This window comes from Hippocampus bargibanti, linkage group LG08 (assembly GCF_051943395.1).
Source record: "Hippocampus bargibanti isolate YZ-2025 linkage group LG08, ASM5194339v1, whole genome shotgun sequence".
Lineage (NCBI taxonomy): Eukaryota > Metazoa > Chordata > Actinopteri > Syngnathiformes > Syngnathidae > Hippocampus > Hippocampus bargibanti.
The window spans coordinates 14,015,257-14,030,074 of NC_142741.1; the positions used below are offsets into that span (position 1 = coordinate 14,015,257).

Here is a 14,818-nt window from a genome sequence, read left to right on the forward strand (position 1 = left end):
AGAGTGTACATTGCAAGGTTAAAATATCCCATCAATCAGGCTCCACAAACAACAGCACAATCCATCTGTATACTTGATGTAAAAAGCTATCAACCCAGCTAAACAGAACACAATTGATGAGGAACTAGGTACAATTATCACAGAGAAAGCACCGGCAAGGGATCATTCCTCAAGATGGTGAAAGAAGGTTACGTTCCTCATCAAGTGTTTCATGCTGATGAAACCGGCCAATGTATTCCGGCCAATCCATTCCATCAAGCCAACGACCATCACAAAGGAAAATAAAATGACTTTATTATACAGTACAGAATCAAAATCAGAAATCCTTTATTCGTCCCACAATGGGGAAATTTGCAGTCCACAGCAGCAATTTGAAAGGGGATGGGGCCGGGGGGGGGGGGGGGTGAAAGGATAGAAAACAAAATATTCTAAGCATAACAAAATATAAATGTCAACTGTCTACAGTTAGACCTTGGCTTACGAACTTAATTAGTTCCCAGATAGAGTGTGTAAGGCGAAAAGTGTGTATCGCATTTTTTTTTCCCCATAGGAAACCATTCAAATGAGAATAATCCGTTCCCAGGTTTCCATAAAATATAATTTTCAACTAAATAAGCTTTAAAACTACAGAGAACATACCTTATTCTATGTATAATAAATGTGCTATTATATTGTAATGAAAAAAATACATTGCACTGTATAATAGTCACTTTATTTACATTTATGATGGTCATTGATGGCTTGATGGAATGGCGTTGGAGGTCGGAGGTCAGAGGGAATTGCTGTTTGGAAATAGAGTCACATTACATGAGGATTGTAATTAAAGAAATAAACTGTACGGTAAAATAAAGTTTTATTTACCTTTGTGATGGTCATTGATGGCTTATGGAAGGAGAGTCACCTTCCATAAGGACTGTTGAGAACTCAACCTCTGGTGTGGCTTCTCTTCTTTGCTTCTTTGGAGACTCACCATTTTTGCTGATTAAAAACCTCTTAATTGACACCTGTTGCTTTCTGACTTGTAAGGTCTTACGAAGCTGAGGCATAACATTATCGATCATCATGTTGATGATTCTCATAGCCACAGTCTTTTCTGGATGGAACTGTTCGATAAAAGCCTGCACATCATTGCACTTTGCCAACCTTGCCGTGATGAGCTCACTTGATGCTGCAGCCATCTCCTCCTCCTCGCCCTCAGATGTTCTCGAACCATCCGTTGCTGGCTTTAAAGTCCTCAATAAGCGGCGAACTTCCAGGTTGCCGCATGGCGATATCGGCGTGAATTAGCCGTGCTTTCTCGCATATAATTGCTTTACTCACGCTGTCGCCGGATAACTGCTTTTCGTTAATTCAAATTAACAGAAGTTTTTCAACTTCTTCGATTGCCCGAGACCGTTGCTTTGACAGCACGGAAACACCTTTTGCAACAAACGCACCTTTGATGGCTTCTCTGTTGCGGCGAATGGTAGCAATGGTTGACTTAGCATAGCCGTACTGGGCCACTAAATCACACAAACACACACCTCGTTCATGTTTTTCAATTATCTCCTTCATCTCCTCAACGGTGATTTTGTTTTGTGTCTTCTTCGACACAAGCTGGACACAAGCCTGTGGTACAGTCTTTTTTTGGTCCCATAATAGCAGAATTATCTGCAAATAGCTCCTCGGATGTGATCGACGTGTGAATTCAGAGAGGGGGTGTGGAAAGGTGCGCCGGCTGGAGCGCTGTTCGGTCGTGTGCTTCCGCCGAAGATCACTCCCCCAGATCCGAAGAACACTCCGCCAGCCGTGGTGGGTGTGTAGTGCGTATTTCAAGGTTTAATTTTCATAAATTTGACGTTCGTAAACCGAAAGGTTTGTAAGGTGTTCATAAGACGAGACCCCACTGTACTGTGAAAATGTAAATGTGCAAAACTGTTTGATAAAAACCTGTACATAGTGCAACTATCAAGAAAGGCATATTGATACATGTAGCTGTATTGCATCAACCCATATTTACAAGTGTCCGTTTTTTTTTCACATGTGATCATTGAGAATTGCAAAGCCTGACAGCAGTCGGTAGGAACGAGCGACGGTAACTCTCCTTCTTGCAGCGCGCGTGTAACAGTGTCTGGGTGAAGGAGCTACCCGGTGCTGTCAGGGTGGGCAGGAGAGGGTGGGGGTGGGGGTGGAAAGAACTGGCCTTCTTGACAAGGCACTCTAGTCTTTTCCTGTCCCAGGTGGTGATGCTGCCTGACCAGCAGACAATTCCATAGTGGATGGCTGAAGTCACCACAGAGTCATAGAAAGTCTTAAGGAGTGACCCCTGAACTCCAAAAGACCTCAGTTTAATTCTTTAATTATAATACCATAGCACATTTATTATAATAAATAAGGTATATTTTGTGTAGTTATAAGGCTTAGAAAATTAGAAAGTAGAAAATTATGTCTTATGGGGACCTGGGAACGGATTATTCTCATTTTAATGGTTTCCCATGGGAAATTAATTTTCGAGATACACACTTTTCGCCTTACACACTCTGTTTGGGAACCAATTAAGTTCGTAAGCCAAGGTATCATTGTAAATAGATGGTGGTGACACTGAAAAAAAGGATCCCAAATTGGTAATAATCTTGAAGAGATGCATAGGGGGTTCTTTTCCACAGCTGATAAGGAAGAGATTGGCAAGATAACAAGTGGACAGCACAAATGCCTGGCATGTCTCTTTTCTTTTGGTTATTTTGAACTTGTGTGACCAATATTACTCAGAATAAAAATTCATTCATTTTTCAGACGGCTTTATCCTCATCAGGGTCGCGGGGGTGCTGGAGCATCTACCAGCCATCTTCGGGGACTAGGCAGGGGGGAAAACTCTGAACTGGTTGCCAGCCAATGACAGGGCGGATAGAAAGGAACAACAATCCACATTCACACCTCGGGGCAATTTAGAGTCCATACAAACTCCACACGGGAGGCCGCAGTTGGAATAGAAATCACGACCTCTGCACTGTGAAGACGACATGCTAACCACTTGATAACCGGGTCTCTAGTAATACTACTACTACTAAAATTATTAATAATAATCATCATCATTATGATTCTTATTACTACAGTATATCTTGAGCAATAAGTGGGACAGGCAAAACAGTTAGCATAGGCTGCATCTGTCACGGTAATAAATAAGCCACAACTCAACTCTAGTCATATAATTGACTACAACTGAGACCTACACAGGGGTCATGTTACAGTATGTTTGTAACATACATAAAAGGAAAATCATTGTATAGACTGTAAAATTGAGATTTTGTGAAATTAACAAAGCAAGTGTCTTCGAGCAAGATCAGTATGTGTCATAATGATTAGAAAACACCGGTGCACATTTCAGTCTTTAGAAAACTCCAACTGTTTCACCTATTCGAGAGATTGTGGAAGGGGGCACAATTTTATTTTTCTTCCCACTCTATTAATGACATCCATACATCCACCCACCCAACCCAGATCCACCCATCTACCCACCCAACCCGATTCCTTCCACCCACCCAAATCCATCCATCCATCCATCCATCCATCCATCCACTTAATCCTCACAAGGGTCGCTGGGGTTGCTGGATACTATTCCAGATGTTTTCGGCAGTGGTCAGGGGACAACTTGGACTGGTTGCCAGCCAATCGCAGGGCACACAGAAACAATCAACCTCCCGTGCTCACACTCACACCTAGGTACAATTTAGAGTGTGTCATCAGCCTGTCATGCATGTTTTTGGTGTGTGGGAGGAAATCAGAGTACCTGGAGAAAACCCACACAAGCACAGGAAGAACATGCAAACTCCACACAGGGAAGCCGAAACGGGATCAGATCCCCAACCTCTACGCCAGGGGTGGCCAACCCGAGGCTCGTGAGCCGCATATGGCTCTTTGGCTGCTTCAATGTGGATCCCGGGATTTCACATGACAACCAAAACGCCTCGCCGATGGCGCTTCCATTCAAACGTTCCTGAATACACAGAATGAACCGCATCAGCCTATCATCAATCCCGCTACTTGATTGACATAGAGGTCAGCCGATCAGATGACTAGATCACCACTCATGCGCAGAAATCTCTATCCTTTCACTCCCACCCCAACCCCATCCCTCTTCAATTGCTGCTGTGGACTGCAAATTTCCCCATTGCGGGACGAATAAAGGTATTCTGATTCTGATTCTGAAATCGGTGCTAAGTGGTAAATGTTTAGTCGATCACAATCGACCAAGAGCCAGCAGATTGGTCCCAAGTGGACTGCGAACGGTGGGAGGAGGAAATTGGGGAAAAAAAGATTTATGTGTTTGTGTGTTTAGGTTTTTTATGTTCGGACGCTCCGGCTGTTGCTCGTCGTGCATGCAATGTTCATGTGTGCATGGTCATGTGTGTGTGTGCGTGTGTGCGTGCGGGTGTCTGCGTGTGTGTGTGCGTGAGTGTATGTGTGTGTGTGTGGCACTTTGCAGTAACATAATAAAAAATAATGGCTTTTCATCTCTGACTGGTTGGCCACCCCGCTCTACGCTAATAAGTATGCTGTTTATATCTGGCATGTATTGAGAAAGTGACAACAGTAGGTAATTTTGCACATGCGCAGCTTAGAGGGTACATTGATTAAGACAAAAAGGAATACATTTTCAGTTTTACTTTTACCCCTCCTACCTACCCGTCACCCCTTTCTTTGAGTGCGGACGTGGTTTGTTATCGAGGATACTTTTGCAATTATGAGACCGAAAAAGACCCCACCACAGGCTAATGTGAAGCCGAACAAAAGAAAATTACGGTCGAGCAGAAGAAGGAGATCATCGAAAAACACAAACAAGGTGTGCCTTTGTGTGACTTAGCGTCCCAGTACCAGTATGCTAAGTCTATCATTGCTACGAGTGGTTAAAGGTGTTTCTGTGTTGTCTAAGCAACGGTCTCAAGCAATAGAAGAGGTTGAAAAACTTAACGAAAAGCTGCAAGCAGGGGACAGTGTGAGTGAGGCTATTGTTGTCGGCAAAGCACGGCAACTTCACTTGGATATCATCAAGAGGCAACTACATCAACGAACATCACGAAGGTAAATAAAACAACTTTATTATATAGTACAGTTTATTTCTTTAATTACAATCCAATAGCACATTTATTATACGTAAAATCAGGTATATTTTCTGTAGTTTTAAGGCTTATTTAGGAGAAAATTATGTTTTATGGGGACCTGGGAAAGGATTATTCTCATTTTTAATGGTTTCTCATAGGAAATAAATGTTCGGTAGACGAACTTTTCGCCTTACACACACTTTCTGGGAACCAATTGCGTTCGTGAACCGAGGTATCACTGTAATTCAATCAATCAACCAACTGTACTATATCAAAGTTACCTGAGCACAGGATGCCTTTGTGTCGGGCGCATGAGAAGTCATCACACTGGCAGAAGCTACCATAGATATTGCCGAACTCAGACTCGTAGCACAAGCACTGGTTACAGCTGCACTCGCCGCGCCCGCTGCACACCTGCTTGCCCTCGTCCTCTCGGCAGGCGCTCAAGTGTATGCTGCTCGCGTCCCCCTCTTGGCACTCACAGCGTGCACCAAGGTAGCCCGACTCGCATTGGCAGCTACCACATTTGTACGTGCCTATCAGGATAAACATTTCAAATCCATAATGCTCAAACCACAACTGCATATTGTCACATAATACAGTAAAGTCTCGTTATATCGATATTCAAGGGAGTCCGAAAAAATATCGATATAACCGGGACTATCGATATATCCGACCCTGTTTGCATGTAATTTTCTCCGTGCGTGCATAGAAATAGTATCGATATAACCGGGACTATCAATATATCCGATATCGATATAACGAGACTTTACTGTATTTGTAATTTTTGGATGCAATTATTTTTTCAGTTCTGCTTCAAATGCATAACTTCAAATTGCCAGAACTGCATGCATCAGGCTGTATCATTTTGAAAGAACTGCAATGGTTAATTATGACTTTAATAACCATTAAATATGACCGTTCCGACAAAACGGTCGTAAGTCAAACGGTCATAAATCGAAAAGCATTCAAAATGGCTGCCGCGAGGCTCACGTGATCATAACAAATGACGACACGCTGGCATCTCCTATACGACAGGATAGTATACAATGTCAATCTGTTGTTTTTAAGCAACGTTTTCTATCAATGTTTAAAATAACGTCTACCCGGAGTCCCGGGACGTACAACGTTTACGTCAGGCGTACAACTCTCAAAACGTCTCGGCCCGGGTGGCCGACAACTTCTTCAAGAAGAAAAAAAAAAACAATGTTTGTTTTAATCAATAAAGCAAAAGGTACAAGCAAATGGCTACAAGCCACGTGGACTCCTCTTTCTAACACACACACACACACACACACACACACACACACACACACACACACACACACACACACACACACACACACACACACACACACACACACACACACACACATATACATATATATATATATATATATATATATATATATATATATATATATACACACACACACACACACACACACACACAGTAAAGTCTCGTTATATCGATATTCAAGGGAGTCCGAAAAATATATCGATATAACCGGGACTATGGATATATCCGACCCTGTTTGCATGTAATTTTCTCCGTGCGTGCATAGAAATAGTATCGATATAACCGGGACTATCGATATATCCGATATCGATATAACGAGACTTTACTATATATATATATAGTATATATATATATATATATATATATATATATATATATATACACGTTATATCGATATTCTTGGGAGTCTGAAAAAATATCGATATAACCGGACTATCGATATATCCGATCCTGCGGCATGTAAATTTTCTCCTTGCGTTCATAGCAATAGTATCGTATCCCCACTGTACACACACATGTGTGTGTGTGTGTGTGTGTGTGTGTGTGTGTGTGTGTGTGTGTGTGTGTGTGTGTGTGTGTGTGTGTGTGTGTGTGTGTATATATATATATATATATATATATATATATATATATATAGATAGATAGATAGATAGATAGATAGATAGATAGATAGATAGATAGATAGATAGATAGATAGATAGATAGATATCTTAAAATTAAAAAAAGGAAACAGTAAGAAAGAACAGAATGGAATATTTCTTATTGTAACAAATGGTGCAAAAAAAAGATAATAGTTACCAATGGAGTTGCAGATGGTGCTGTTGATTTGGGCCGCACGGGTACAGCCACATTCACACTGGTACTCGACAGTGACTTGCAGGCGGTCTTTAAAGCCCACCGGCTTGATCGTGAAACTATGGTTGATGCCATTCAGAGGACAACTCTTCGCCTCCACGCTCACGTTAAATGACACCTGAAGTGATGAACGGGGAAAAATTAGGAAGAAATTAAAAAGGCCAGTTTATTGTTTTGGTTACTAATATTTTGAACCTCCAATGTCTTTAGGACGGGTAACCAAAATACTGGAAAATGATCTCATCATGCAGCGCCTTCCTTCACCACAACAAACAACAGTCCCACCTGTGAGAGCAGTGGTGAAAATCTAGTGTACATTTAAAACACAGATTATGCATGTTTTGTTAAAGGACATTGTTGAAATAAAACAAGACATAGAACAAAATTGGGTCAAATTGTCACCTTTGTAACTACTACCCAGCCCCCCCAACCCCAAAAAAAATTTTAAACATTGGTTTCAGACTGGCACCCATTATACACCATTTCCAGACTCCAGCCCTTTCCAGTGTAAATAATTGAGTACAGTGATACCTCGGTTTTCGACATAATCCGTTTCAGAAACCTGTTTGAAAACCGATTTGTTCATAAAACCGAACAGCAAAATCTTAATCCGTTCAAAGTCTAGAAAACAACTAACTATTTCATCGCATAAACCGGATAAAAACTTAATAATAGAACAGGTCATGTGTAAAATTCTATAAAGACAAACTTTGATTTTCACCAATTTTTAACATCAACATTAACATCTGTACATAAAAATCTATCTTTCTGCCATGGGGCGTGTTGGCACTTATCCCAGCTGTCTTTGGGCAAACACAGGGCACACTAACTTTTCAAACCATCCTCTGCTTGCTTTAAATCCATACTATTCAGGAGATCTTAAACAAATATGTCAGCATTTTTGCAAAAATAAAACAACAATATTAATGCGTCGGTCACAATGAGACAATGAGGAAGACGTGACGTATAAGGAAGCAGAGGGTAGTCGAGTGATGCATTCAGATGCATTAAGTTTGGTTGAGAACCAAATTTCGGTTGTATCCCGGGGCATAAAAAATCTGACATATTTGGTTGAAAACCAAATTGGATGGGAAACGAGACGTTCGAAAACCGAGGTTTGACTGTACTTCGTCTTGTTTTATGACGTCTTACCTATTTGGTTCTTATTTCTGCCATTGTTGCTTTAAAGTTTAATGTGTCTCAATGTGCTATTTTAGAAACCTCCCTTGGGACTATGGTAGAAAACTCGAATTGATGCTAAATCCGGGGCATTTACACAGTTTATTGTTGTGTTGATTCGTGTACACTGTCCCAATGAAATAAATAAATCCAGCTGTATTACTCACAAGTCAAGATCTGGTTAGTTTCCAGTTGGTGAGAAACACAAAAATACTGTATGCCTGAAAAATTACATTGTCGGCCTTCGTCTCGTCATTTACGATATCTCTGAAATGTATTGCTTGTTTATTAATTAATTAATTAATTAATTAATTAATTTAATTTATTATTATTAAATGTATAGGCTTTATTGATTTTCAACTTGGGCGGCCCGGTCGCAAATGGTAGTTTGTCTCTGTGTGCCCTCCGATTGGCTGGCAACCAATTCAGGGTGCTGTGCCCGAAAACAGCTAGGATAGGCTTCAGCACCCCCATGACCCTCGTGAGGATAAAGCTGTCAGGAAGTTGAATGAATGAATGAATCAGACGGTATCACTCACAAGTCTAGATCTGGTAAGTTTCCAGTTGGTGAAAAATACTCTACTTGAAAAATAACATTGTAGACCTTTGTCTCGTCATTTTCCGTATCTCTGCCAAATCATCATTTTATTTTATGTTCCGCAAAAGTTTTGTCAAATTGAATACCATTTGCCAATAAAGCATTCATTGATTTTCAACTCCAACCAAAATATTAGAAAATGCCCTCAGTGTGATGGAGATAATAATAGAGAAGTATTCTAAATGTCAATCAAATGTTACATTTATCGATTTTAGGTCAAATTTTTGTTTTGGATATACAGTACTGTAATTTCACTGCACAGCTGTATTTAATGAGATGTTCAGTGAATAGGTTAAAAGCATCCGAACAACACAATTTCAGCCACAGTAGCTATTGTTTCTGTATTTGTAAGATGGTTAATGTGCTCCATATTGGCAAACACATCAGCCATGTGCGATCACACACGCATGCACACACGCACACTGACCTCCACATGACCGTGTTATGCTAACAGTATACCAATGGGTGCAGCTCACTCAATGAATAGACAAAGTGCAGCTCTGATTGCTCAAAGAAAGGAAGAAAAGTGACCCAACCCCAAACACGGTGTCCAAATGTGATGAAAGTACAAAGTCACATGGTGGAAGCTGTTCAAGCTCGCATCTATACCATATTCTCCTCACTTCCTGTAGGTGGTGTAATGGCCCCCAGCATGAGCCACACAGGAAGTGTGGTGACATCACATGGCGCCGACAGGACATTCCATCTCCCTTGCCGCCTCTGTATCACTAACGAGCTAATGAGCAAGGCACACAATTAAATTTAGTGTCAATGTGAATCGCGCGGAAGGCCCCAACTTCATGACTGTCATAAGGACAACCAAGAGGGTTGTCAAAAGTCGTGTGAGGGGGAAACACGCGGAAAGTAGGAGGAGTAGAGGATAGAGGCAAATGTGCTCATTGAGAAAATTCAGTTGGGGAATGAAATAGTTGGACAACTATGTGTTTTGAAGGGTACAGTAAGTATGGTTTCACCCTTGATGGAAAATGAACTACCTAAAACAATTCCCATATGAATAATGTCCAAAATTCTCTCAGACTAATCTTTAATATTGCAACTACAGAAATGAAAAAGTGAACAGTATTGCATAAAAGAACATTAAGATGCTCACAACCTCAGTTCTATTTCCACCCCCACCCTTCACACACATCAAAGGCCCAAGTAAGCCTTGTTGTGTGCAGAGGAAACAAAAAAGGATGATCCCCAAACATTTCCCACTAATCTGGAGGGATACAATTGTTTGCAATGTTTTTAAGGTTCAGGATTAAGCCCAACCATCCATTGACTAATTAGAGAAGTAGTTAAGATTTGGGTGGCCTGAGTTGTAATTTTACTAATGATTTCAACTTTTTTTCGACCCACTGAAAAGTCAAGACAGAGACAAATATCGCACTTACTCCCAGCCCGTGTTCCATTTCCTGTTCCTCAACATAAAATGTTTCTCTCTTTGGCAGCACTCGTATCTGTCTGTGATGTTGGAAAGCCAACTAAAAACAACACCACACTTTTGAGGTCGCATAGCTTGCGACCATGATTGTATGCTTTCCAGTGGAAAAAAGGGACGGAGCACAGTTCCTACACACATTGGTAAAGTTGGTCGATAACCATTTGATTATTGGATTGGATTGAATTGGATTAGATTAGCCTTTATTAGTCTCGCAGTGGAGAAATTGACATTTCATAGCAGCAAAGTGATGAAAGTAAGAGGAAAGGAAAGGAAGAAGTAGAAAAACAAAATGCAGGACCTGCTGTAAAGTCAGCCACTCTCGCGGCGCCATCTTGAAGTCAAAACAACATCAAAAAACTAAATAACAAATAATGTGACAACACAAAAGACAGACAGTCACTCAATCTTAAGCACTTTCTGCACTCTTTGTTGTATGCAGCCGTTCTAGATGAAAAAGGAGAAGATCAAAGCGTCCTTTTCAACAGTGGATCAGGGACGTCATGGTGGAATGTGCACGTCTGCTCCAAGCTAAATGTTGAAAGCAAAAACAAAGCTGTAGCATCCACTGACGAAAAGAGACTGTCTCACAGCTCCTGCCCCACGTAAATCTGCTTCAATTCCAAGCCGCGACAGTTCCACATATGCATCGGCGCTCTTCGCTGACGCCCCTTTCTTCTCATCATGGGCTCCTCAAGCCATGCATCCATCTAGCCCCAGACTGTCCAACTGCACAAACCTTTCCGCTGATTGTACATTATATTGGAACGTAGAGTTCTTTAGTTACCCCCCCCCCCCATTGACATCATCGGTGCCCTTCTGTAGCAGCAAGAAAAATGTATTTTTCCAGTGCATACCGTCCGAGAGACACCTTATTGAAGAATAACTCGGTGTGATTGTGAATTGTACGACGGGGGTTAAATTGCAGACAATCACAATGTATTCCTCCAAACATCTTAGAGCTTTTATTTTTCATTCCAACACACTCGTCAATGAAACACACAGCACTCGGGTGGTCCACCAGGCCTAAAATTAGAAAATAAATAAACAAAGTGACCCTTGCCAATAAATAAACAAACATCATTCAAGTCAAAATGTGATAAAAATGTTCCGCGAACAAGAGGAAACTATCTACTATCTCAGAATCAGAATCAGAATACCTTTATTCGTCCCGCAATGGGGAAATTTGCAAATAACGGCAATGAGCAAAAGAAAAGATGCCCATCTCCTCTCCGTAGGTTTATGGAACGAGATTTGAAAAAGTAGACATCACTTTGCTGCTGTGAAATGTAAATTTCTCCACTGTGAGACTAATAAAGGCATATCCAATCCAATCCAATATTGAGTTTCCATGCATCCATCCATCCGTTCATCCACGAGTCCATCCACCCGTCCATCCATCCATTTTTGAATCCACTTATCCTCACAAGGGTTGTGAGAGGTGCAGGAACCTCTTTCAACTGTCTTCGGGCAGTAGGCGGGGGACACCTGGAACCGGTTGCCAGCCAATCGCTGCATGCACAGAGACAAACAGCCATTCACGTTCCTCACTCACACCTCGGGACAATTTAGCGTGTTCAATCAGCCTTCCATGAATGTTTTTGGAATGTGGGAGTATACCGGAGCACTTGGAAAAAAAAACACGCAGGCCCGGGGAGAACATGCAAACGCCAGGGAGGCTGTAGCTGGAATTAAACCTGGTGCCTCTGCACTGTGAGGTTGACAGAATTTTCACTGAATCACTTGGCAGCGGTTTTATGTTTGTCAAAACAATCACAACAATAAGAGCAGCACAAAATGTTGAGAGACAAAAAAATAGTAGAGAACGGAAAAGGAGCTTAGTTGCTTTCAATCTAAGTGTGAGAAGAACATTTGCTGAACTACCGATGCCCTGGAAAGAATCCCTCCTCCTGCCAAATGTTTTTTTTTGTTTTGTTTGACAGTCACTTTCCTCCTTGAGCCTACTTTTGTGTGAGGTCATTGACATGCAGCATCCCACTCTCTGCACAGATGGAGCGACACCCTCTCTTTCCTTGCGAAGTCTTTGTTCCTAGCCTGCAAACACTTCGTTCGTCAGCGTAAATGATGTGAGCCCCAACTTTTTGGGAGTCCCTATTCAGTAAAGCCGCCATTCAGTAACAATGTGGGCCAAATCCACCCTGTGAGGCCCCGGCCAAGATGCGTTGCCATCCCAACAGTCCGAGGAAAATAATGCCACGAAAAGAAAATGACACAAGGTTTCGAGGGCAGACTTCCAACTTGTACAAAGCCGCTCCCAACCATTTTCAAGACATCAAGGTCGCAATATACATTTTAATGCGATGGGTAGCCACAAAAAAACAAGAAAGAACACCCGTTTAAAGGACAACCGACGTTTCTGGACAAGTTATGTCCATAATTTGTAAAATGGCTTCAAATGACTTCTACTGAACGTATTTTACAAAGATTCCACCGCATATAGCTATATTTTACCTTTTAAGACTTGCGCTGAATATTATTGACGAGGCTAAAGGAACGCCCCTGACCGAAAAAAAGACATTGTAGGAGACCTTCCATTACGTCAATGTATTTTGCTGTACTTGGTCTGAAAACCTCGTGTTGCACCAAAAAGCCGCCAGAAGAGGGCGACCAAGATCTATGGAAGGAATTTATCAGCTTGTGGAAACGGGCTGATTAATTCATCACAGGAGCTTGGACGCCATTTTCTGCCTCTTTTTGGGTGATACATTTCCCCCCAATGTTGCCTCAAAATGGCACAGAATAAATTCTTTAATTGATTGCAAACATGTATGCTTTCCTCTTCAGAACTATATGAATCATATTCATAACGGTATGTGTAACAAGAAAGCATATTCTCCGAATCTGAAGCCATTGTTTTGATACTCCAGCAATGCAAGACGTCTTGGTGTGAACTGGGGACGGGACTTTCTGAAAATGGCCAATTCGCAGCTCAATTTTTTTGCAGATTTTGGACACTTTAAGTCATTTTTATTGGTGTTTTGCATTTGAATAAAAATATCATACTGCGTGTTTTGGGTATTTTAGATGCTATAAAACGTTTTTCTGATGTCAGTAGGAAACAAAAAAGTGACGTTGGTTGTCCTTTAATTAGTATGCTTCATCATGGGATACATAAGATAAAGACTTAGGCTATAACCAAGGGCTCATGCTACCAGCCAGGATGCTGGTAGCATGGATAGCTTGTGAGAGTTACGTTTATTCAATCCTGCAGAAACCCAACAATTATATTTTTCCCCAACACTTGTGTGGATTATTTGCAGCCATGTTATTTATTTTTATCATATGTAAGGAGGCAGTGATGACTAATGCAGAAGTGTTAGCTTTTTCAGCCATGATGATAGGTTTCAGTCGTCTTGTTTTATAATAAGCTTTTGTGTGTGTACAAATAGTATATAATGAGGAAATAAACACGAGAAAAAATGCTTGAATTCATTTTCTTTTACCATTTTGTTTACGTGTAAAGAGGTGTTTGTTGTCTCAACAAGCTATAGTACATGACGCATTGGCTGCCAAAGCACTTTGCAGCATGACAGAAATAAATATTCAAGTGAGGAGGAGATCATGTGCATGGACTCACCGTGTCACCTATTTTTAAGTCGGCGCACTTCCAGAGGCCGGGTAATGGTTTGCCATCCTGGCAAGTGGCAGTGAAGGACAGGCTGAGGTCCTCAGGTTGGTCCCACACTGTCAGCTCAACTTTGGAGCGGATATTCTGTCAGGGCGAAAAAAGAAATTGGATGCACAAGTTTTGCTACCATTATAATCAGGGGAACGAGGCAAACATGGATAAAGTTTGAGTCTAGTTTGTCAGTTTTTTTTATTGATTTGGAAAAAGCAAAGGCTATGCACATGAAAGCGGATTGAGTGAGCGACTGCTTCATGCACATCTGGAACTTTGCAACATATTTCATTCCAATACCCATAAGTGAATGTAAATCAATTATTAAAGTATTCCACCGCTGGCTTTGTTGTTTTAAAGGCAGAAGTCATGTTAACACAGTGAAACTCCACACTGAAGACCACACAGCTTTCCGGGTGTTGTTGGTGCTATAATGCCGACTTAACCCACTTGGCATTTAAGAGAAACGGAGGCCATGAATTCTTCTTGTATTTTGACAAAGACTGTCCCTGATTTGCTAGTTTCAGCTATTCTGAATGCCCCTAAGATTTATTCCACCGGTATCTCCCCAGCCCTACTTTGCAACGAAAATTAAGATTGGTAGTGAAGTCATTTGCAAAATAGTGAAGTTTGTGCATAAATACAATAAACACAAGTAGTAAAACAGAAGCATTATGCAGTGATACGTTGGCTTACGAACTTAATTGGTTGGATATAATTATGT

The 14,818-nt window shown here is 41.2% G+C and overlaps 1 protein-coding gene across 3 annotated transcripts in view; it reads right to left on the reverse strand.

The window, feature by feature from the left end:
* Positions 1-14,818, reverse strand: part of itgb5 (integrin, beta 5) — a 59,834-nt gene that overhangs the window by 26,642 nt on the left and 18,374 nt on the right. For 2 of the 3 annotated variants that reach the window (XR_016115889.1, XM_089003470.1), the window contains exons 9-11: positions 14,053-14,187; positions 7,177-7,351; positions 5,360-5,614 (exon numbers count right to left, since the gene is read on the reverse strand). Coding sequence is in view for 2 of the 3 variants with exons in the window: in XM_089003470.1 (XP_088859596.1) it covers positions 5,360-5,614; positions 7,177-7,351; positions 14,053-14,187 (565 nt within the window). In the remaining variant the exon portion in view is untranslated. The remainder of the gene's footprint in view (positions 1-5,359; positions 5,615-7,176; positions 7,352-14,052; positions 14,188-14,818) is intronic. The other variant, XM_089003471.1, reaches the window with a different exon arrangement.